Source organism: Branchiostoma lanceolatum, chromosome 17 (genome assembly GCF_035083965.1).
Source record: "Branchiostoma lanceolatum isolate klBraLanc5 chromosome 17, klBraLanc5.hap2, whole genome shotgun sequence".
Lineage (NCBI taxonomy): Eukaryota > Metazoa > Chordata > Leptocardii > Amphioxiformes > Branchiostomatidae > Branchiostoma > Branchiostoma lanceolatum.
The window spans coordinates 15,409,383-15,434,761 of record NC_089738.1 but is presented as its reverse complement, the minus strand read 5'-3'; the positions used below and the strand labels follow the sequence as shown (position 1 = coordinate 15,434,761).

General features: G+C 41.6%; 1 protein-coding gene and 4 long non-coding RNA genes across 5 annotated transcripts; 2 read left to right on the top strand and 3 right to left on the bottom strand.

Moving 5' to 3' along the window:
- Positions 1-277: 277 nt before the first annotated feature.
- Positions 278-3,581, bottom strand: LOC136422474 (uncharacterized). The gene is made up of 4 exons (XM_066410246.1): positions 3,530-3,581; positions 1,948-2,989; positions 1,476-1,532; positions 278-940 (listed from the first exon to the last, which is right to left on the bottom strand). Exons 1-4 carry the CDS (start codon positions 3,579-3,581, stop codon positions 916-918), a joined length of 1,176 nt encoding a protein of 391 aa, XP_066266343.1. The 3' UTR covers positions 278-915.
- A 365-nt stretch (positions 3,582-3,946) lies between these two features.
- Positions 3,947-5,012, bottom strand: LOC136422358 (uncharacterized). Its single transcript, XR_010753609.1, has 3 exons — positions 4,744-5,012; positions 4,269-4,460; positions 3,947-4,120 (listed from the first exon to the last, which is right to left on the bottom strand). It is a non-coding gene; the product is annotated as an uncharacterized lncRNA (long non-coding RNA).
- Positions 5,013-8,224: 3,212 nt separating this feature from the next.
- Positions 8,225-21,092, bottom strand: LOC136422357 (uncharacterized). Its single transcript, XR_010753608.1, has 3 exons — positions 20,952-21,092; positions 8,654-8,773; positions 8,225-8,298 (listed from the first exon to the last, which is right to left on the bottom strand). It is a non-coding gene; the product is annotated as an uncharacterized lncRNA (long non-coding RNA).
- Positions 10,164-11,219, top strand: LOC136422723 (uncharacterized). The gene is made up of 2 exons (XR_010753666.1): positions 10,164-10,533; positions 11,159-11,219. It is a non-coding gene; the product is annotated as an uncharacterized lncRNA (long non-coding RNA).
- On the top strand, positions 17,218-20,239 carry LOC136422722 (uncharacterized). Its single transcript, XR_010753665.1, has 3 exons — positions 17,218-19,088; positions 19,390-19,482; positions 19,617-20,239. It is a non-coding gene; the product is annotated as an uncharacterized lncRNA (long non-coding RNA).
- Positions 21,093-25,379: the final 4,287 nt, after the last annotated feature.

Sequence of the window (25,379 nt, the reverse complement as noted above, 5' to 3'; positions counted from 1 at the left end):
GGTCATGAATTAAAGTTGATACTATGATGCTTTGAAGTTTTTGTTGTTGTTGTTTGAACCTTTGTTTATTCATGGGAAGCTCGCAGGCTCGACTAGGATACAATTGCATACAAGGTTATTAGTTTCATCTCAGAATATGAATAAGAATCGGTACTCAGTTTTAACGTCGTCTAGTACAGGAATATCATCATGGGTGGGGGGGGGGCTCCTACGTGCTCTGAATCTCGACTTCTCCACTTGAAAGTTTGCCAAGAAAATCAACTACAACACGTCAGCATAGATAGAGTTTTAGGCGCCTTGAACAGCTTCCTCTTCCTTTATTTATTTACTCCCCCTCTGTACAATTTAACAATAATGCTTATCCCATGTGCATAGCCACATTTCTTTTGCACTTGCCTTGGTCAGACCATATTCACATTGCTGCAGTTCGTTTTGCATCTTTCAATACCTATTTTGTAATGTATTCTAAAAGTTTTGGACCTTATCTAAAAACTAGCCTTACCTATGTGGTAAAGTGGATGGGTCGTAGGATGAGAAATCCTTCGCTACGAACAGCAGATTTTTTTTCAGGAGATCTGCCTGAACATTTACTGTCAACTTACCCAATTCTAAGAGAAATATGGGCGTCTGCTTCAGCAATGCTATTCACTCACAGTCACTGACTTCAGCTACCAAAGGACATCGTTCAATGGTCGGGCTATAACATATAACATGACGTGTCGCTGTTAACTCCAACGAAATGTTGGGTCCATGTCCAAGTTGGCATGGAAAGCATGCGAGAAGCACAGGTTCACATTCTTAGTTGTAACTACAAATACAGGTAAACAGTTCCGTGATCCCGAGAGCTGATACCCGGTGTTGCAGGAACATTCGAACCCACCGTCTGTGTTTGTACACTTGTGTTGGCAGCCACCATTACCATTGGAGCATTCCTCTGTGTCTGAGGGGGGGAATTGAAAATATTATCTCATAGATCATCACATCGAATGCAAAGCATATAATAGTACAGTCTGTAGCCCGTGTTCCATGGAGGTTGAACACACAGTGCTATCAGTAAACTAGCCACTCGCTGAAGTATCATCTCTCCTTGCAAAGCTGTTTGGCCCAAGAGCTATTGACACAGAAACGGGCGCCGCCGCAGCCATCGTGTAGTTTGGGAAGGACTTAAACTTCTTTAAATAATTCCATTAGATACGACGTTGTTGATATTTGCATGAACACAAATTCAATGATAAATGCATCTATTTCAAAAACAGGAATTCGGAGACTAGTTGACATACACATTAAATTCGATTCATCGATATCATCCCATCTCCAACACTCGCTTGCATTGACCATGCTTGTGACGACGTTGTTCCCATGCCACTTGTTTGCTTGAAACCCCGGACCAGGATTTTACATGTAGGAAGCAGAAGCACATATTGGGCACGGTTTGATAACCCAAGATATAAATCTACATGGTGTGAGCCATTTACCTCTGCGCTCCTCCAGATTCCCAGTCTCCCGATTCAATCTTCTTTGACTTTTTTCTGCTGCATGGAAAAGGTCAAACATGTCTGATCAGTTCAACGTCCGACCAAATATGATATGCTAGAATGGCACTTTCAATCATTCATACTCTTAAAGAAAGAGATAAAGTAAAAATAGGCCCCAAGTTTTCAAAAAGCTATTTCATAGACCATATCAAGACCATGGTTTGTCCAGATCTAAAAATAAAAAAAGAACAGAAGTTCTGCTCTAAGTAAGAGACCTAAAATGGACTTTAATCATCATGTCGAGATCTGATCACGATCTTCACAAAATACCAACTATTACGCTACCAGTATGCTAGCCATAGTTCGGAAACACATACAAACATAAACTCAGACAGACCCACACAAAAAAAAACTTCACGGATGGAGTTAAAGTAAGTCTAAAAAGTCATCCGCATGTCAAATCCAGACTTACCAGATGATGACAATAACTGCCAGAGCAGTCACAGCCAACACAACTGTAGGTGCAATAGCATCAACAGGGACCGGGGGAAACTGAAACTCGTGATGGCCCTTTCCTCCAGGCCTCCATCTGGTATTTAGGGAGGATGAAGTGGTATGATAACGAAACGCCGGTGCACCGGTGGGTTTGGCGTTTTGGTGGGGAGCAATTGAAGCAGAAGTAGTCAGGGTGTTCGTTGGAGATGCTGTGTTGGCTGTAGTACTGGAGGAACTGTCTGAGACGGTGGAAGAAGTGATAGTATTTGAAGATTTAAATGGATCTTCAGTAGCTGTGATGGTGAGAGATGATTGGGTTACTGGAACATTGGATGAGATAGAGATTATTTGGGAGGAGGAAGAAGTGATAGTATTTGAAGCTTTGGCTGTAGCTGACAAAGAAGGTGGCCAAGTTCTAGTCCTCCGGCTTGTGTTTGGAGAAGATGAAGTGGCACCATAACGTAACGCCGGTGTACCGGTGGGTTTGGCGTTTTGATGGGGAGCAACGGAAGCAGAAGCCTTAGTCAGAGTGCTCGTTGGAGATGCTGTGTTGGCTGTAGTACCGGAGATGGTGGGAGATTTGGGAGCTGATTGGGCTGTTGGAGCTTTTGTTAAGCTGGAGATTGTTTGGAGAGAGGAAGAAGTGACATTATCAGAAGCTTCAGGAGCTGCAATAGTGAGAGGTGATTGGGTTACTTGAATTTTGGGTGAGATTGAGATTGTTTGGGAGAAGGTAGTAGGGATAGTATTTGAAGCTGATAAAAAAGAAGGTGGCCACGCTCTAGTCCTCCGGCTTGTGTTTGGAGAGGATGAAGTGGCATCATAACGTAATGCCGGTGTACCGGTGGGTTTGGCGTTTTGATGGGGAGCAACGGAAGCAAAAGTAGTTAGAGTGATCGTTGGAGATGCTGTGTTGGCTGTAGTACTGGAGGAACTTTTTGAGACGGTGGAAGAAGTGATAGTATTTGAAGATTTAAATGGATCTTCAGTAGCTGTGATGGTGAGAGATGATTGGATTACTGGAACATTGGATGAGATAGAGATTATTTGGGAGGAGGAAGAAGTGATAGTATTTGAAGCTTTGGCTGTAGCTGACAAAGAAGGTGGCCAAGTTCTAGTCCTCCGGCTTGTGTTTGGAGAAGATGAAGTGGCACCATAACGTAACGCCGGTGTACCGGTGGGTTTGGCGTTTTGATGGGGAGCAATTGAAACAGCTGCCAGAGCGATCGTTGGAGATGTGTTGGCTGATATATCGGAAAAATTGTCTGAGATGGTGGGATGTTTGGAAGCTGATTGGGTTACTGGAGCTTTTGTTGAGCACGAGACTGTTTGGGAGGATGAAGAATTGACAGCATTTGAAGGTTTGGTTGAAGCTACAGAAGCTGAGATGTTAGGAGATTTGGAAACTGATTGGGTTATTGGGGCTTTTGGTGAGCTTGGGTCTGTTTTGGGGGACAAAATATTGATAGTATTTGAAGATGTAGCTGAAGCTAAAGTAACATTGGTGTAGGTTAATGGTGTTAGTGGGTTAGTGGTGCTGGCCGGCTCCTGAGTTGTACTGGAACTGGTGGTATGATCGGCTGTGGAGTATGTAGTCGTCTCTGTTGTCATCGCTGGAGTTGTAGTAGCCACTGAAATTGCGAAAAATTCAAACAAATAAAAGTTACTTTCCTTTGAATTATGTTACGTAAATAAATGATTGGCACCAATTTTTATGTTTATGTTTTCAATGAAAGCAAGAACGTTATGTGTGTCATTACAAAAAGGGAACAAACAAGACAACCATACATTGTCTGCACTTGACAAATAGATGGTGATCAAGTTTTGTTACGACTGAATTAAAATGTCTCCAAGAACTCTACTTTAATTGCTTTGTTTTACATATTTATAATTATGATCTGCACATCTATTATAATGTTTATTATAAGTCTTGAAGGCCTGAGATGTCAAAATATTAAGGTTTATTTTACCTTGCCCGTAGCCATTTGCACAGGACACTGTAATGTCACAGTCGACGTCAGACATGTTGTAACATAAAATATGCCAGCTCTTTGTGTCCGATAACTTTTGCTGCACATCCCTGTAGAACGCCTCGTCGTCGGGAGCACAGGGCATGTTGACAGTCAAGTCGTGCTTATATCTTCCCTTTCCTGCAAATTATATATATCAAAATCGAATTATATCAAAATGCGTTCATGAAATGTCCTTCTTCGCAATATAAAGGAAGATTTCTAGAAAGTATGTAATACTGTTTGCACATGTGAAATACGTTAACTATGTCAATCATTCATAACTTACCACTACAGCTGACACGATCCACATCTGCACCAGTCCACATAGGGGAAGGGCTGTTCAGGTCACATTTGAAGATGTCTTGAAGGCGCTTTGTACGAAATTTCCCTTCCGTACAAAAAAGAGCACATCTTCGCTCCTGCTGATCTTCGTGACAGACGAATGCTCCAAACTCCGGTGGCCTCAGCGGAGGACAAACTGCATGATGACGTAGAAAATAAGATAAAATGGTTCAATTGATGTTACGTTTAAAAACTGCTACGTTTCTCGTGCATAGCTATAGTTCTAGAGACATGTAGAATTAGACAGATAAGCTATAGAAGTTGCCTCGAACAAATATAGCAAAGGTTAGAACAGAGTTCCCTTAAACGGCTCAGACATTGCTCGATTCATACAAAACCTTAAAGGGACTGTAACTTCGATTCTGGAAAGTGAATGTCGAACATATGATAGTAAAAAGTTTTTGAAAATGTGCTATTACCTTGCTTCTGGCAGTAGAATGTGATGTCACAGTGTGCTGAAGGGTTGCCAACCATGTCCTTTGCTTGGCAAGTGACAGACGCTGTTTCGCCAGGCGCAATAATGTTGATTGTAGGTTGCGCACAATGGACAGTTCTGATCCCAATGTTGTCCCGAAACCACGATTTCATTGTACCTCTGTTGTAGTAGTGATAGACGTTCACATTGCGACAATTCTCTCCTATGAGATGATGGTAAGAGGATGGACAGCTCAATAGCTGTGGTGCTGTAATGTCTGGAGATGAAGCATTGGAAAAAATGAATAGGATTATGTCCAAGTAAGTAAAGATGTTTCCTGTGTCAAATGTAGTATATATGTACATTTTACCACAAGGTTTGCTACATTGCAAAATAAAACCCAAAAGAGAATAGATAGATACTTATAGTATTCAATCTTTAGTTAAGAAATTATAATCTCCATATCAATTAATGTTGTAACAACGTACATAACTCAGTTTTGTGAACAGCACATGGTGTGACAAACAGATGCAATATTAATGAAATTCAATCCGATAAAGATGATCAATACTATCATGATGACCGTACCTTTGACAATCACACTAAATGCGCACGTGTCTTTCCATGCCACAAACGTCACTGGGGCAAAAAGGTAATATCCCTCTGTCGATGGCGTTTTGTTGGAAGTGACTTTGTACTTTGTAATTGGGTATGTGATATTAGATGCTGCATCCACCATCGGCTTCGTCTCGTTCAATTCAGCATCAACGGCCAAGATGTCCCTGAAGTCAACTTCGACATAGCTCCGGTCCTCTGGTAACGTTATCTCGAAGCGTGGACTTGGGCAACGTGCAAAACTCCAAGGCCTCATCTCTGCGTAATGAAAAACCGACTTTTAAAGCAAATTCCTGTCATTATCCAGGATTCCTTTGTTAGTTGTAGAAAGTTATCATTTCCATTCATACCATCATCATGAAACATATAACCTCATTCAAGAATGTGATAATTTTCATGTCACTTCCTTTCTTGACCATTGCATGGATGTCTTAGGATTACAAGTACCCGCTATTTTAAGACATTGATAGTTCTACATAAGATGAATCACTGCCATACGCTCTCATCAGTACATGCACATACCCGTATCGCAGCTGGATCCAGTATAACCAGGGTCGCAGGTACAGGTGGTTTGTGAGGTCCATGTACCATTCACACACCCACTGTTTTCTCTTTCTGCAAAATAAATGCAAAATCAAAATATGTAATTTTCCACCACCAGCCATTATTAACATATCAACACAGAGATATATGTTAGGCATAAACTTTCTTCGAGATAAGGGGGGGGGGGGGATAAGCATTCAGCAACCTTTGATCCACTGCTCAGCTCATGTGTTCTATCTGCATAAGAACGAATATGTCATCGAAGCGGTGGGTTCCTTTACAGAACCAGTACTAGTGTTGTTCATTAGAAATTTTTGACATTAGAGAAATCATTAGAGCTCTCGTCTATACGTCATTTTCCTCTTATTCGTTGATTCCTATAATCAGAATCTAGTACATATCACGATTACCCCTCTTTCTAAAATCACAGACAGTCTATTAATAAAAAAGAAACGATCAGCATATGAAACTTGTCAACTCACCTACGCAGGTCATCTCTCCGAAGCCTGAGAGCTGATAGGCCGGCCGACAGGCACAGTGATAACTCCCCACGGTATTCACACAGTTTTGGTCACAGCCGCCATTGTTGTCGGAACACTCGTTAACGTCTGAAATTCAAAAATACTCAACCTATTACATATTTATAGACAAAGAGTGTAAGAACGAATGTTCCTGTAACTGTGGTGTCTTCATTGGAGAAACACACAGCAAAAAGGAAATTTACGAAATGTGTCTACGACATAAGTCCTTGCATTCAAACTCACAATGAAGCCTCGTTTTCATACAAACCTGAGAACATTTTCAAAATGGTGGCAACTGATAACAATTCATAAGTATGATCATAGATCTATTAGTTGACAATTCAATTTTGACTTATGACATATCTTTATAATCTGTTACCTGTGCAGTACTTAAATTCCGTCAGCTGATATCCGGAGTTACAGGAGCATTCGAATCCTCCATCAGTGTTCGTACAAGTGTGCTGGCAACCGCCATTGTCACTTGCGCATTCGTCTGTATCTAAACAACGGGAGAGTTAAGGGTAGATTGAGATCGAGCACCACTGTTGTGTATATATTCTTTAATCAAACTGTGATATGTTTTGCTCTTGTACAATCAACACAGATTCACACCAGATAAATATACACTATGATTTTACAAAGCCAACCAACAATTGGTTTATTCACACTGATATGGGGAGATGTTTGGCCTATGGCTTTCTCTTGAGTCCTTTCTATCATAGATACTTTAATGCGTTGTCCAAATAGGTAGATTACGTACCACGGCAGGTGTGAGACCCATCTAGGTGGTACCCTGTCCTACAGCTGCAGTAGTAACTGCCGTCCGTGTTGGTGCAGTCGTGGTCACAGCCGCCATTGTTGGTAGAACATTCGTCAATGTCTACATCAAATGAGATATCAAATCAAACATTTCGTGTGCACATATGTACAATCTGGCTATTTTTATCATAGCTATTGAATATCTTTGTACAAGGGCAGAAGCAAATCTGCATATGATACCATACGTTGAATAGCATATCATAAATATACCTTGAACACGTTTTAGAAGTATGTCCAGACCATTATTGTTTCAGACTTGAAGAGAATCATTAATAGTACATGTTGCCTTTATTTTCCAATTGATCATCAAATTAAAGCACAGTGTCTTTTCCTTTACAAATTTATAGATGATTTTGCTTGAATGTCTTACGGTCGTTGAACAGCATACCTGTACATGTATGGTGTCGACGCTAACTACCCACAAAAGCAAGCGATCTTACCAACACAGTCCGTGGTTCCTGCCAGCTGGTACCCGGATCGACAGGAGCACTGGAAACTGCCGATAGTGTTGTCACAAGTATGCTGACATCTTCCGTTGTTCGTGGAACATTCGTCGATATCTGCAGATTGTAATACTCAAGATAAGTCTGGAAATCTGTTCTTCATTTTCGGAAACTTGAAAGTTTATAGTAAAGAGAGGCTAACAGAGAATCATCTATTGCAATTTTGCTGCACTGTCGCTAATAGTACCATAGTATCCTTCCTGCAGTGAAAGTTGAAAATGACAATTGCTGCTATACATAGACGTTAGAAATTCTTCCAATGATTGTAAAAGCTCATGATCCTATACTACACACTCTTGTATCAGGTAGATTAGCCTTCTAGAACTTCTGTAGTTATAGATGCCATACTTTGTACCTTGTTATTTTATCTATAAGAATAAATGATTGGCTCAATGGATTAGTGAATGGTGGACCCAGATCGACCTCAGACTTTCTTACCTACACAGTTGGTGGGTCCAGACAGGCTATATCCGGGTCGACAAGTACAGATGAATCCTCCCGGTGTGTTCACGCAGTTCTGTTGGCAGCCGCCGTTGTTGACTGAACATTCATCCACATCTGTAACGTCGCAAGTTAATAAATTACTATTTTCTGCAGATTCATGAATCCATGGCTTTGTAAGTGAACTCATCCAATGGCATTACTCTTACAGAATAGTTAAACTACAGTGATAGTAGACTCGTGTGTACATGCAAACGAATAGTACTGAGAGTCTATTACTTTGCTGACGTCTCACATCATCAACACCATCGGCAACTCAAAATAACTCTGCTATACATCCCTTCTAGGACATTTCAACTGTTAATGTTGTAACTTTATATAATTTAGACATTTGCGAGATAAAACAACAAAATTACATGTTACAGATAAGATCCTTGTAAATTCCTTGTAACTGTCAATTTGCATTCCTTACCTAAGCAGTTGTGTGTCTCGTAGAGTATATACCCAGCCCGGCAGGTACAGTGATAACTTCCGTGCGTGTTCACACACGTGTGGGCACATCCTCCGTTACCGCTGGAGCACTCGTTCACGTCTAGAATGGTAAGCATACAGAGTATATCAATTAGCTTAGTACAAGGCTTTTGTCTGTTTGCATCGCATACCCGCTAAACCACTTCATGCCAATCATGGCGTAACACACTAGCTTCATACTGAAACAGCAAAAGCTGCATATCTGGACAGATTCATTTGATATGTGTATGTTTGACTTGTGTATTGTTGTCTATAGCTTCCTGTATATATCTATTTATATTTCACCATACCTAGTATGGTGGAATATATTGTTTTCTCTCATGTTTCTTCTTCTTCTTCTTCTTCTTCTTCTTCTTCTCCTCCTGTCAAATTTTCAAATCGATTCATCTCTGTCATTTTTTGACCAAATGACCTGAAATTTGGTACAGGGGTAATGTAGGCAAAAACCAATGTGCGTTCTTTTCCTTTTTTTGATATTGACCTTGAAAGTGATTTTATTGAGGTTTTTAGGCTATTTTTAGCATATCTTGGCCTCCTGCGCCCTGGTATTTCAACCGAATGACCTGAAATTTTCTGTATATGTGGCTTGAACAAATATTTCAAGGACTACATTCCCATTTTTGGCATACATATCTTCAAAACGATTTATTTTGGGCTTTTTTGACAATATTTGCCACTTCTGTCACTTTCAATACTAATAGGCGCGCGGCATGCGGACGCGTCCATTTTGATATTGTGGGGGAGTAAGTTGAATGTATCATTATTGATATAGGGTAAGAACAAGGTATATAGGAATGTATGCCTAAACAAATATGTCAAAGTACTTATAATATCATAAAATGTAGATAAAAAGGATATAACGCCGGGTTCAACACCTTTTGCTGTCGAACTTGCATACACATCCCCCCGCTGCATGTCGGTTGGAAAGCTTCTGCGGAATTTTCCATCACTAGTACGCTAGCAGACGACACTCTGCGTCACGACCAACATTTTTCTATCGTCATATAGCAGAAAGTACTAACGTTACCAGGTAAGAAGTGCTTTAATATCCCGAATTCCTTCCCTACATTGTTATCTTACGTATAGAGATGTTTGTGGTAATTGATAACGCTAAATATTTTGTGTCGCTTTCGTTTAGTAAACACATTTGAAAATGCCCGCTCTGTAATTTTCCATTCATGGGACCGCAGGCAAGTGCTAGACCAGCGTCGTAGTGTTTTCGGAATAAAATTACCGTTCTCCCTTAAAAACAACCGCCACCCAGAAAATATTTACATTTCTAGTAAGTAATAGTTACTTGACATTTAATTGATGAATATATTGATAAATTTGTAGTCACGTTTTTATATGATATGTGCGTATTACATTTTGTTGTTTTCATAACCTGCACGTTCGCCCGCTGCAGACGACGGAATTTTCCATTCACGTGACAAGTGACCGCAGGCAAGTGCTACACCATCGTTTTTGGAATAAATCCCCAATTTCCGTTAGAAACGACCAAAGACACTTTTGGGCCTTACCCTGGATTTTTTTAATACATTTTTAGTAAATAATGGTTACCTTTCATTTTATAAATAGATAAATAAAATGTATTTATTTTCGTGGTCACATTTCGTATGTTACGTTTTGCTGTGTTCAAACTAAGCAAAATTGGAAATTTCCATGGAACCACTCATATTTTTGTTTGTCGGACTTTGTACGGTGGAGTAGAGTAGACTAAGAGTAGAGTCTTCGGCCAACTACGCTCTCCTCTATAAACTAACTCAAGAACCAACGGTTCAGTAACATTTACTTCGTAGAGATAGCGGACAATTTTATCAGGTAAGAAATTATGTGCTCGGCACTCTGTTGTTTACGTATACAAATACCTATTGGATCATACATAATTAGCCCTTGAGTGCAAATATGGACTGGATATCGGTTACGTTAAGTTTACGTTAAGTTTATTTTTGTACCGTGACTCCTGCCCCTCCGTTTCACTTCGACCTTGTCGAAAAGCGGCCATATTATGGCCGAACAAGCATTCGAAGTATAATAAAGGCCTTGACTTGACTTGACTTGACTATCGTAGTTATAGCAGACATTTTGCAAGACTTTAGTAGCTATGAAATCGGTCTTCCGTTACAAACGACTAGCTTAAGATAGAGGTTTCTGTATCATTTCGGTTTCATGATGGTTATAAACTGGAGATTTATTTTGTTTTCATGGTGACGTCTTCCTGTGTTCCTCAGATTTTTGGGGGAGGGGGGCTACTTTGGCAAACTGCCACACAAGCCACTACATTTTCAAGGACATAGGGAATGTCATTATTGTGGATACATGTACTTTGTGATGTTTAGTATGCAAGGAGCTTAGTTGGAAACTAGAATTTTCGGAGAGGTTCTAAACTTTTACCATGTGTATGCAATCTTTCAGAATGTACATTCTGGTACTTTCATTTTTTTAGCAGAAATGCCAAGACGCAAGAGTAAGAAACCAATGAAGAGGTTGAATGAGTGGAAGGCAAAGCAGCAAATTAAGGATCGGGTCGACAAGCATGAGTTACACATAAGAGGACAGAAACCGGCTGTTGAGCAGGTATTGGAGGTAAGAGGCGAGGATCTGGCCAACGAGCAGGAATTGGAGGTAAGAGGAGAGGATCTGGCCAACGAGCAGGTATTGGAGGTAAGAGGTGAGGAGCCAGTTGATGAGCAGCCATTAGAGGTAAGATTGGAGGACCCAGCTGGTAGGCAGGAATTAGAGGTAAGAGGGGAGGAGGGGGAGGAGCAGGAATTAGAGGTAACTGGGGAGTCGAAGGTTGGAGATTTCAGGTTCAAGCCCTTCACAGAAAATGATCAATTGCAACTTGCAGGTCAGTTTAACCTTCCTGTTGAAGGATATCTCAATATTGAACAAATGGATGTCCCTTTGGATTCCAAACCACCGATCAATCCCATTAAAATGGATGGGGACGGGAATTGTTTTTATAGGGCGATAAGCTACCATATTTGTGGCACAGAAAAGTTTCAGCAGAAGACAGACAAGGAGTATGTCACGGCGCCACAGAGAAGAGGCTGCAGCGGCCTCACAAGTTGCCAGCAGCAAGAGAAAGTCAACACTGAATAACAACGCTGATGAGGACCAGAAAAAGGCCAGACGGGACCGAGAAAGGAAACGATACCAGCAGGATGAGAAGTATGCCCAGGCCCAGCGGGATAGAAAGAAGACACGATATAGCACAGATGAACAGCACGCCCAGGTCCAGCGGGATAGAAAGAAGGGGCGGTACCACACTGATGAAGACCATGCCCAGCATAAGCGAGACTATGAAACGAATAGGTATCATACAGATCAAGACCATGCCCAGGATAAGCGAGACTATGAAATGAATAGGTATCATACAGATGAAGACCATGCCCAGGATAAGCGAGGCTATGAAATGAATAGGTATCATACAGATGAAGACCATGCCCAGGATAAGCGAGACTATGAAACGAATAGGTATCATACAGATGAAGACCATGCCCAGGATAAGCGAGACTATGAAACGAATAGGTATCATACAGATCAAGACCATGCCCAGGATAAGCGAGACTATGAAATGAATAGGTATCATACAGATGAAGACCATGCCCAGGATAAGCGAGACTATGAAATGAATAGGTATCATACAGATGAAGACCATGCCCAGGATAAGCGAGACTATGAAACGAATAGGTATCATACAGATGAAGACCATGCCCAGGATAAGCGAGACTATGAAACGAATAGGTATCAAACAGATCAAAATCATAGAGATTTGAAAAAAACAAATGTGCAGATTAACAGAAACAGAAACGAGAATTTACCAGATGTAGAGAAGGCAATTGAAAAGTTTCGAGTGGAATGCAAAAAGGGACCAGAATTTGTTTGTACAGTATGTCATAGGCTTTTGTTTCATGAACAAGTTGTAATCTGTAACAAATCAAAGTATGTTCAGGCTGTTCACCACTGTCTTACAGGTACGTATGTACATCAATGCAATGTAGACTGCAGCCCACATGTGTGTCACACAGCAAATTCATCCAGGGGGAAAGAGTGGATATGTCACTGTTGTGACCAGCATTTGAAGACAAAGAAAGCAGTTCCATACCAGGCCCAAAGTAATAAAATGAAACTCCCAGAAATACCCGCTGAGCTGAAAAGTCTCAACATTCTTGAGTCACAACTCGTAGCTAAGCGAATACCATTTATGAAAATTGCCGCTCTCCCAAAAGGGGGCCAGAAAGGTGTTGTCGGCAATGTAGTGTGCGTCCCAGCAGATGTAAGTCAAACACATGCAATCCTTCCCAGAATGCCTACTGAAGCTCTGTTAATCAAAGTAAAACTTAAGAAGAAGCTACAGTATAGTGGCCATCACATGTATAGACAAATCAGTCCAAAAAGGGTCGATGTTGCTCTTAGGTATCTCGTGGAGAATCATGAACATTACACTGGTACATCTATTGACGCAGACTGGGCTTTGTCTTGGAACGAAGAACAAGGGCTTCTTGAACCATCTGATGCTGAACATGGAGAGGAGGACGACTCAGAAGTTTGTATCACCCCAGACCACCTCGCGTCTGTCAGTGTTGAAGGGGATGGCATGGAAGGACCACCTGGAGATGCTATGGAAGATGATGAAATGGACAACATTCTTCAACAGGTGAATGTGGATGAAGCAATGGAAGAAGCAGGTCTGAACGAGGAAGAAGAGCTTGACAGCCGCTTGCGGGGTCTGCCCCATGACACTTGCCTTCAACCAGTAGACATAGGGCAGGAATTTCTTGACCACTACGATGAATGCGTCCTGTCTGTGGCTCCAGGAGAGGGAAACAAGCCAATTTTTGTATTCCAGGAGGTTGGAGGAGAGGCAATGTCGTTCCCTGTTCAATTTCCCACTGGGAAGTTTTCTTTTAATGATAATCGTGATGTGCGTATTACACCTAGTAAGTACTTCAAGGCACGCCTTATGGGTGCAGATACACGGTTTGCGAGAGACGCTAGCTACATATTCTATGCACAATTTGTAACAGAGCTGCACTTCATACAATCAAATATTTCCATATCTATGCGAAAAGGTTCATCTACAACAAGTGATGGCCGTAGAATATCTTCTAGCATGTTGTCAAACAAAGAGGATTTACGTGACATTCTTAAGTCAGATCAAGGCTATCGCTTCCTGCAGCCAGTCAGGGGCACCCCGCAGTTTTGGGACAGGGCGCTAAATGAGCTGTTCGCGATGATAAGACAGCTCGGAATTCCAACCTGGTTCGCAACATTTTCTGCCGCAGATTTGCGCTGGCCAGAAGTCTTAGAGGCGATTCGACAAGACCATGGTACCGTACCAGTAAGTGAGTTGTCGTGGGAAGAGCGTTGCAACATTTTGAGAAGTAATCCTGTCACTGCTGCTCGCATGTTTGATTGTAGAGTCAAGCTGCTTTTTAAACATCTCATTGAATCTCCATCGCAACCAATTGGAGAAGTCGTAGACACCTTTACGCGGACAGAGTTTCAACAGCGCGGAAGTCCACATATCCACTGTTTGTTTTGGGTGAAAGATGCGCCAAAATTCAACGTAAATTCTGACGAGGAGGTCTGCTCCTTTGTGGACAGGTATGTGTGCAGTCAGCTACCGGACTCAGAGACAGATAAAGAGTTGTTTGACATAGTTAGTCAGGTTCAAATGCACCGAAAAGGTCACACATCATCTTGCAAGAAAGGTGGCAAGGTCTGTAGGTTCGCATTTCCAAAACCTCCAGTGAAGCAGACATTTATGTGCGACCCCGTGAAACTGCAGGATCTAACCGATCAAGAAATGGCAGCTTTCAAAGGAAGAAAGAAGGAAGCTGAGGTCGTCCTCAAAAAGTTCTGGGACGTGTTGGACAAGACCACAGAGCCAGAAAAGTGCTCCACTGATGACATCTTGAAGGAGGCAAATCTCACCACAGCACAGTTATGTGACGCTTTCAACTTGATGGCAACCAGGAAGCAGGTAGTGCTCAGACGTGAGCCAAAGGACATATGGGTGAACAATTACAATCCGCATCTACTCCGGGCTTGGAATGGTAACATGGACATCCAGTTTGTTCTCGACGCATACAGTTGTGTCAGGTACATTGTATCATATATCAGCAAAGCAGAAAGAGAAATGGGAAAGCTACTCAAACAGGCCCAGAAAGAGGCAAGGGAAGGCAATGAGGATGTACTGAGAGAAATGAGAAAAGTTGGCAGTGCCTACCTTCACCATAGGGAAGTGAGTGCCCAGGAGGCAGTGTATCGAGTCTGTAGCCTTAAGTTGAAGGATTGTTCCAGAGCAGTCACTTTCATACCAACAGATGAGCAAGCTACTCGCTTGTCAAAACCTTTGGCGGAAATTCAAAAGCTTCAGAATGAGGGAAACTGTGATGAAGCAAGCATCTGGATGCCAAGCATTATGGATCGATACAAGGCAAGACCACCAGAAGAACCCTTCCGATCAATGTGTGCTGCAGAGTTTGTCTCTGAGTATCGTGTCGTTTCTCGTTCAGGCAAACAAAGTAATGTCGAGCAATCTTCTAGAGGAGTAGCAAAGCATGTGCTAAGGGATAATTTGGGGGTTGTACAAAAACGTACAAGATCTAAGCCTGCAATCATCCGTTATGCCAAATTTAGTAGAATGAAAGAGCCAGAGCGATTCTACTTGACATTGCTCAAGTTGTACTTGCCACACTACATTGACACGCAGTTGAAACCACCACCATTTGCAAAGTATGAAGAATTCTACTCTGATGGGTTTGCTCCCTTGTCAGTCTCGGAGGATAGGGTCAATGTCATTGTGAATGGGAATAGGCGCAAATTTGAGCAAAATGTTGAAGAAATTGAGCAGGCACGCAAAGATGTAGAAAACGGTACTTATGTAGAAGATGTATGGGCCCAGATCTTCCCCGAACTGGAGCAAGAAAGACTTGAGTGTCAAAATATGAGAGAAGAAAATGAAGCGAATGAGGGTAATGAAGGCACAGAGGACGACATCCCTGACCTAGCAACAACTGACAAATCCAAAGAAAGAAGCTTTACCCTAGAAGGCTGCCAGGCGAAAGTCTCCTCGAAAGATGCGATCCCCATGATGCAGTCACTCAACCCAATACAACAGAAGGTCTTCTATTTTGTACGTAAGTGGTGTATGGACATTGCACAGGGAAAACGACCAGATCCCTTTCATATTTTTGTAACGGGTGGTGCGGGGACTGGAAAGAGCCATCTTATCAAATGCATATATTATGAGGCTACCAGGTTACTACAACAGACACAAGAAAACCCTGATAATGTCTCTGTCCTTCTTACAGCACCCACCGGAACTGCCGCATTCAATATTGGTGGAAGCACTGTCCACCATGCGTTCCATCTGAATGTTATGACCAGCAAGTATCAACCCCTTGCTGAAAGTACCCTTAACACTTTGCGTGCACAGTTTGAAAGCCTGAAAATTGTGATTGTAGATGAAGTATCAATGGTCGACAAAAAGCTACTGTCCTTTATCCATGGTAGGTTGCGTCAGCTGACACAAGGAAGGCCAAATGCAGACTTTGGAAATGTAAGCATCTTGGCAGTGGGTGACATGTATCAGATACCTCCAGTCAGTGGAGGAAGTCTCTACAAGGAAAAAGAAATTGGTGACTTGTGGAGTCGAATCTTTGAAGTTATTGAACTTGAGGAAATCATGAGGCAGAAGGATGACGCTTCCTTTGCAAAGCTTTTGAATAGAATGAGGGTGAAGAGAAAAGAAGACAAACTTTCAGATGAAGATGACAAACTTTTAGCATCAAGGGTTTTAGCTGTAGACTTCGCATCGGATGATACTTCACATCTTTTCCAGAAATGATGCTGCCGCAGACCATAATGACAAGATGTTGAATCTCAGGTGTTCAGATATAAGATGCTTTGAAGCCTCTGATTTTGTGAAAGATCTCACCACAGGTTCAATGTCAGGACGACCTCATGTAAAAGGAGAAAAACAGGACCTCCTTGATGTGGTCAAAGTTGGGGTTGGTGCTAGGGTCATGCTTTGTAGAAATGTCAATGTTGAGGATGGTCTTGTGAATGGTGCGTTTGGAACAGTGACTGGTGTAACAGGTGGTCAGAATGATGCAAATGAAGTTGGGACTGTCTTTGTGCAGTTTGATCATCCGAATGCAGGCGCGCTTGAAAGACAAAAAAGTGCAGTTCCAAGCAGTCTACCTGAAAATTCAGTGCCTATACATCAGATTGAGGACAACTTGAAGAGGTTGAGTAAAGCCAAACGTTACCAAATTCCTCTCAAGCTAGCTTGGGCCTGTACAGTACACAAAGTACAGGGCATGACTGTTCCTGAAGTGGTTGTCTCGATGAAAAAAATGTTTGCATCAGGTATGGCGTATGTTGCATTGAGTAGGGTATGTTCCATAGGCGGTCTTCACATCACAGACTATAAGCAAGAGTCCATCTACTGTGATGAGGCTGTGCAGAAGGAAGTCAATAAGATGATGCACTTCTAATATCTATCCAACCCATTTACAAATGTTTGGGACAGAGCTGTAAATGAGGTGTTGAGGTTGAACATTGTCCATCACAATACTGAAGGACTTGTAAGTCACTTAAAAAGTCTGAAGTCAACTTGTTTGGTTACAGCTGATATCATATGCCTGACTGAAACATGGCTGTCAGAAAATGTGCAGTCCTCTCAGGTGCAGTTGGAGAGTTTTAACATGTTTCGCAAAGACAGGTCAAGTAAGTATGTTTGTGAGGAAGGTTCTAATAGGACAATTGATTCCCCTCGTGGAGGCGTGGCAGTATATGTCCGTGACATATACAGGTGTTCTGAAATTCCCATCCCAAATGACATCGGCCTAGAATGTGAGGTGGTTCAAGTTTCTGCTGACTGCATGCCCATGAAACATCTCATTGTAGCAGTTTATAGACCACCAAAAGTCCCAAAAAAACTATTCATATCCGGTTTGGAAAACTGTTGGAGCACTTGTCTGCAGTAGAAAGAAATAACACAGTGATTGTTGGTGACTTCAATGAGAATTTGATTTCAAGTGAAAACAAATCAATCCTATCATTCTTGATGAAAAATGGCTTCAAACAGTTGATAGAGGCTGCTACAACTGTAAAAGGAACTCTCATTGACCATGTGTACATTTCACCACTTGAAACTGTTGTCAATCATGGTGTGATACAGACATTCTACAGCTACCATGATGCTGTGTACTGTACGTTGTGTTGTGATCATATAAATTAGTAATCAGAGTCAAAGGAATAAGAGAGTACTTGTATTGTACCAGCTCCAGCCTTCTCAATCTGGATGACAAGGGTGAGCCCAGTGAGTGTTCCATGACAGGGAGCCTGTGAATGATATATTTGCGCCGGCGTCCGACCTTTGCCCCTAAGCACATTTGGTGGTGGCAAAGGGAATGGGGAAGGACAAAGGGTCCTGGTCTGGCTCTGGCCAAAATAGCCTGGCAACAGGGGATCTGGTGGATGTAATCTCCAAGCAGATCTACACGGTGCCAAAAATCATATATGCTAGCCAGAGAAGCTCCAGTCCGCACCGTCTGGCTGACTGTAGCTTCTCTGGCTAGCATATACGATTTTTGGCACCGTGTAGATCTGCTTGGAGATTAGATGGATGCTCCATGACTGGAAGCCTGTGAATGACATATTTGTGCCAGCGTCCCGGCCCTTGCCACCCGGCACATTTAGTGGTGGCAAGGGGGATGGGGAACGACTAAGGGTCCCGCTCTGGCTCTTGCCAAAATGACCTGGCAAGGGGGAGCCTAGTGAGTGCTCCATAACTGGGAGCCAGTGAATGATATATTTGTGCCAGCGTCCCGGCCCTTGCCACCCGGCACATTTGGTGGTGGCAAGGGGGATGGGGAACGACTAAGGGTCCCGCTCTGGCTCTTGCCAAAATGACCTGGCAAGGGGGAGCCTGGTAAGTGGAAGCCTGTGAATGGCATATTTGTGCCAGCTTCCCACCTTCCCACCAGGCACATTCAGTGGGGGATGGGAACATTGGGAAGACCTGCTTAAGGGGGAGCTTGGTGGATGTTCCATGATTGGAAGCCTTGTAGATTAAGAACCATTCGTGTCAATACTTTATTGTTACTGCCAATTTGTCATTTGCATTGATTGTGTTTTTAGAGTGTTATAACAAATCTCAGATCATTTGGCTTTATTTTCCTTACAATATGTGTAAGTGTTTTCATATTTCTGTCATTGTCATATTTCGTATCATTTTCCCATTGAAAAGCATTTTGAGAGATGTCCAGTAATGTATACAAGAATGAATGAAGTGTCTCTGTTTCTTTTCAGATGATAAGGGGCAGTTGAAAGATTATGCTCGTGGCACACAACAGGTAGGGCCTGTTGTCTTCTGTCACTACACGTACATGTAGATGTAGAGACAGGTCTGGCATGGACATCGAAGAGAAGATTATCTCCAACCAAGGAGGTTTTATAAAACCTCCTTGCTCCAACACAACTAAATGTTAAGTAATGTTTTCTTCTGACAACAGACAATATGTACAGTTTGCAAATGAATGTAATTTCTTAATTATATTTTGCCCATACTATAAGTATGGTCAAAATATATTGTTGATGAATGTTTCTACTCTGCATTGTGATGCTAAATCTTGCGCTCCTGTTTGTGTTCTCTAGATGGGACCTCCTGTAGAGAAGCAGAACCTGGTCCGCGATAAACCACATTTGGAGGAAGTAGACAAATCTGGCCCCAGCCATCCACACGAGATTGTAAGTAATTCTGGAATCATGCATGTTTATTTGGACACATGAACAGATTCCATATCTGTCTATAGTTTTTTTTTATCAGTGTTTCAGCTCTGTATTGAAATGCTAAATCTCACTCTTCTGTTTTTATCCTCCAGACCCCACCAGAGAAGAGAAGCAGATCATGGTCCAAGTCAAGTTAAAGTTTATTGCACAACAATTGTAACAGGTACAATGTAAGGCAAAATACTGCTGGCTACTTGTTCTAATCTAGTACAAACTGCAGCAAGGTTCCAGGCTATACAATGTTGTTAATGGTAGATAGTATCAGCTGGCTACTTACATTGTATACTGATTCTCCATATGAAAGTCTGCTTTCATTTTTTGAATATGTTTCAAGTTTCTTAAAGATTCTTATTGTTTGCCGCTTGACAGAAAATCGCCTTAAAGGCGCTCCTTGAATATGTTTCTGAAATATTTTGCATTGACTGTTCGGTATCCATGAGAAACTGCCTGTGGAAGAAGCAGGCAGACCCTGCCAGCCAGAAAAGGATATACTACTAATAGATTGCAGCCAGTTCCGAAAACATGTATATTTTGACATGAATGTAGATTTTCTGCAATGTAATCTTCATGTAATATAATTTTGTGGGTAAAGGTTTGACATGGAAATGATTCAACTCGCAGTATTCGTATCTACATAGAGGAAATAATAAGAGAATGGGAGAAGACAAGTGTTAAGTTTCAATTTTGTGCTTAAGTAAAACTCTCAAGATTCAAAGTGTTATGTTTGCATTTTTGCTCTTAAGTACAAAAATGGTAAGATTGTGAGTGAATGTGTATGTGTGTGTGTGGAGAGAACCGGTCTGATCTACATCCCGTCACGGCGTGTGCTATCTAACCAGCCATCACCAGTTTTCTCTCGAATAGAAAGCTAGGGACTTGATTATTCTGAATTGCAAAGAAAGACCTGTGAGTATCTATCAGAGGCATTTCCATACCAAATTTCTGGTCATTTGGTTTAAATATCATGGTAGCGAAGCCACAAATGTGCATTTTGATTATCAAAAAAGGCCATCCTTGCATCTTGCATTTTCAAAAATTGAATTTTGGACTGGTAATCCATTTTTTGGTTGATGTGTCTATGGAATGGTACATTATGTGTGTGATTGATCACATTTTGCATGGGGAAGGCGATGATGGGTGAAATATGTTGTATTTGCCCGCAAATGTTGCCTCTCTAGTATATGTTTATTAAGTCACACGATAGACGAACTATACCTAGCCCTTCGACGCATGAATTTACCATAAAGGTCTTTCATTCATTCATTGCTCATAAACCTCCAAATGAAAGACATGGAAATATTTGCACGTTATCTGGAACATGTGGTAAAACAAACACGACTACGTACATGCACGCCAACAACGTTTGTTGCTGCAATAATGGCCAAGAATTTACCAGATGTGTCAAATCTGACACCGATTTTTCTCACCTGAACTGCAGCATGTCCCCGTGAACCCAGCATGGCAGAAGCAGCGGGACCCTGCCGGCGTGCCGCCGTTATCACAGTACCGGTTACAGGCCTGGGACTGACTGCTGGATCCGCTACACCCGGCCCCACCGTGAGCAGCAGGTCGAGATACAGACCTGTCGGGAGAAAACAACTTTAGGCTGGCAAGTATGTTCGAAATGTGAAGAAGGTCTTACACAAAATACATCATGGCGAACGCACAATGCCAACAATTTGATAATTCACATTCTTCGGATCTCCCTACCAGAAAACTTGACTTTTTAAAACAAATTTGGTCCGGAAAAATTATTCTTTAAAACAAAAGTCAGAAATCAAATTGAGGGTGTGCACGGTGGTATCTGCTGTGCAATGCTATGACCGCCCCCTCCCCAGAAGATTTCACATTTTTCCTCGCTAAAAGATGTACACATTACATACATGTATTATGTATACCGGCGGATCATTAGAGTATGGAAATCACTTTGTCAGCTTTAGATTTATCTCGCGAAATAGACTTTCGAATTCAAAATTACTGTACTTTGCCTGAATATACGATTGAAAATGAAACGTTTAGGAAAATTCTTTCTGTTTTGTTTATGATTTTCCAAAGGTAGATTAAAACCTTACTCTTTATCGACCAAACGACCCGTTTTACGCTCTGGCTCTTATTTCTGTCGTAGTTATCCCAATTCATATTACAGAATTTCCAGGTTAATTCTGACACGCACCATGCATCATATTTATGTATCATAAACTAACCTGGATCTTGTCTTGACGCCTGAGTTCCCACAGGGTGCAGAGCAGGACGACCAGGAACTCCAAACTCCCCAGGCACAGTTCACTGGTGCTGGCGGTGACCCACTACGGCGGCGGCGTCCCCATGCTTGCGAGTCTTGCACAAGGCAAGCCACGATAGCGGCCACAAGGAGAAGTCTTACCCACTGCATCATTGTACCTTTACTACTACGAAATCCGTCACAAATCCTGGCAGAAAAGTCTCTTCTATCCCTCAATGGCTCTGGCTACTTTGAGTCAGGCCTGTTATGCGTATGTCAAGTATTTTCAACTTCCTCCCTCCCTTTTCAAAGCCTTTACTCCCCCGTGAAGTACGAGTGCACCTTCAATGCACATTTCTCTACTGAAAAAAAAACACTACTGCTTCTTTAAAAGCCCACCATACTTGAATACCCTGTTTTGTTTTTTCGTTTAGAGCTTTTGTTGATATGTAACGTTAAACCACTTGAGCTGACGAGGTCAACATTGAGGTCATGTTGACCTGTTATTGCACCACCATACCTTTAGTGTCGGAGTTGCTTACTTTACCCTTTCTAAACAAATAGGGGGCTTCCCACAGTAGAAAAACAGCTCACCCGACGAGTCTGCGAGCCCTAAAGAGACATTTTCGGTAATACGGCAGGTCTCATCTTAAGAAAGGAAAAGACTGATGATTACATGTAAGAAGGAAATAACACTACCTGGAACAAGTAGAGAAATATTTAATGTACTTCTGTCATGTCCTGACTCTGTATCTGTCTACCTAGGCCAATTCATATATAATGCTATGCAAAAGAGAAGCCGTGCCATAACGTGAAATATATCACGCCATTATCTTATGTATCGAGTAATGATGTTAGGTTAGTGCACTAGTATAGATAATCCGTAGTTGTTAATATTCCATGTTATTTGCCGTACATTGTACCTGATGCAATTGTTGTGCAATAAACTTGACTTGACTTGACTTGACTCTTAATCACTGTGTTTTTAGCTGGGGATCGCGGTGAAAATAACAATCCAATATTGTGAATGGTGAGAGATGCATGCAGGAAAATCTGTAAAAATCACACCCCACCTTAATCATAGGCATATACATGTGGTCGAGAAGATTTCAGAACACAGGTCAAAAGTGCAACGTTCTTGCAGTGTTTACACATCAAAGCAGGTATCTAAGAAGAGGGCTAGGTTGTAAGTACAGTATTCTATAAGGCCAGGAACCCCAAACTCCCCAAGCACAGTTCACTGGTGGTGGTGGTGGTGATCAACGACGGCACCCCCTCCCTGGAGGCTCGCGAGTCTTGGGCAAAGCAAACCACGACAGTGAACACAAGGAGAAATGTTGCCAACCGCATGTTAGCACCTTTACTGTTAAGAACTCTCTTACGAATTCTGACAGGAAAAGTCTTTTCTATCCTTATCCCATAACATTTAACGTTTCTGCTACTTGAGTCTAGTCTGCGCGCGGTCAGTCATTTTTAATTTCCGTCTTTCTTGTTAACGCGTCAACATGTGCTCACTTGGATTTCCCCCTTTCTATGTATGATTATATATTGAGCACTGTGCTTTTGAAACCTCCTCCGGCCTTGAATACCCTGTATAGGGTTCCTTCTAATGCCTTTTTTATGTAACATTACACCACTTCGGCGGGGAACGCTGGGGTCATTCATGGAAAGTCCCTCAAACTACCCCTGTAGCCTTCTCTAACCAAGGAGCAATCAATTTGAACAAGATTGGCAACATAAAAAGATGTTGCCATGGCGACGGTGGTCTCTGTTAACGTTTTCGTTTTTATCCCACATGCAAATAAGGACCTCGCATAATCTCGGCATAAATCATGTCAGTCGATCACCGGCCTTCTCACCAAAATAACACAAGTTGTCCAATGTATGAAAATCTTGTTTTCACAAAAAAATATCGTACCATTTCCTCATAAATTATGTAAATGAGGCCCTCTATGCAAGATTTGTGTCTTATAGTGGCCACATTTACTTAACTTCCAAATGGTGCAGAAATAAAATCCCCATCATTTACCACTATGGATTTATAGTATTTTGTAATTAATTATCCAAATTAAGTATCAATTTGCATAATTGATATCTATCGATATTCATCTCTTTCTCAGTTACATATGGCATTTGTATGAGAGTCCTATAATAGAATGCAGCTGATTTAACTGTCCTCATTAATTATGCAAATCAGATATTGATTTGCATAATTGGCATATGCTTATGTAAATCATCACTTAAGCTATCTACAAACCAAAAATTATGATGATCCATGATCCCCTTCTTGCGTTATTCTCTTTCAAAGTTTGAGTCAAAATCAGCTCCTGCAGTTGCAAAAAAGCCGCTAGGGGGTCCAAATCTACAGGACATATTTTCCTAACAAAGAGCTATCCACCACTTAAAAATCATGACTATAGCATGTTAAGAAGACGAGATTTGAAAAGTGAAAGTTCCCCTGCAGTACCATAGAAAGTTGCTAGGGGGCCCAAAATCCAATCATTACAAGGTCTCACACAGACCTACCCACCTACAAAATATGAAGACAATACATCCAGGCATTCTTGAGTTATCGTCCCATGGACTTTCACATTCCTGTACAATTCCTAGAATTCTTGCAATCTGCACACAATATCTTGTAAAAATTTGGCTCGCCCCTGAGGCGTCGCCAAAAAACCCCCACAATATTTGGTTACAGATTGGTGACTGCCATCGTAATGTTATTTGTACATGTATATGATGATTCTTGGTGAAGTGGGTAGGATTGAATAAGTCTTTGCTATAAACAGCTGATAGGACTTGTTATTCGTGTTTAGGAGTTTGACTTTAACGTTCACTGTCAACTTAGTAATACCGACATTTAAGTACGCCCTGATGGTGAAAATGGTCCGCCATTGTTATTCATCCGTAGTCACCGACATCCGCTACCAAAGTACATCATTCACTGGGCACCCAATGACCTATATGACTTTTCGCTATTAACTGCAAAGCACTTTTGGGGTCTGTTTTGGGGTCTAGCTTCTTTAAAATGCAAAGCATGTGAGAAGTCTGTCGTTGGCCGATGTGCCCATTCGTGATAGTGACTACAATATACAAACACAGGTAAGCATCCGTTTTCTGCCTTTTTTTTCATTTCAAGCGATGTACGGTTTATGGAGTTTTAGAAGTCACTCTATGTACTGAACATCACTAAAAGGTTTATACTTTTCAGAGGAAATTCCAAGCGTGGTAGTTAGATGATGATTTCAACAGAATATCCGCCTGCCCTGTCTTTGCTTGCTGATACATATTTGTATCTGTGCTCTTTTACTTTGGCCATTTTTAAATGATTCATCCATGTATGTCGACTTTAAGTTCGGACGTAGTATATATGACACACCTCAACACATTTATATATCGTATTGACATACAAAGCACATGCGGATAGGAGGTTAAACTGAGGGCAACAGTTAGCACTGTTAGTAGTCAAGAGGCCTAGCAGAGAGGCAGAGAGCATTGGGTATGTAGTCCACTGTTAGTTACTACTAAAAGAATAGGATAATTACGTAGAATGACTGGAGTCTACTTAGACTTAGTACTGGTGTTGTTTCAGGTTAAACATCAGGTCCTCTTGGATAAGTCTGGTCTTTAAAAG

Coding starts and splice junctions, on each gene's coding strand:
- LOC136422474 (XM_066410246.1), bottom strand. CDS start 3,581: ATGACAACAGAGACGACTACATACTCCACAGCCGATCATACCACCAGT. Junction 2,990..3,529: donor CGATCATACCACCAGTTCCA/GTACAACTCAGG, acceptor CCAATGTTCCAG/TAATCCAATCATCTCTCACC. Junction 1,533..1,947: donor GCAGTTATTGTCATCATCTG/GTAAGTCTGGAT, acceptor TTTTCCATGCAG/CAGAAAAAAGTCAAAGAAGA.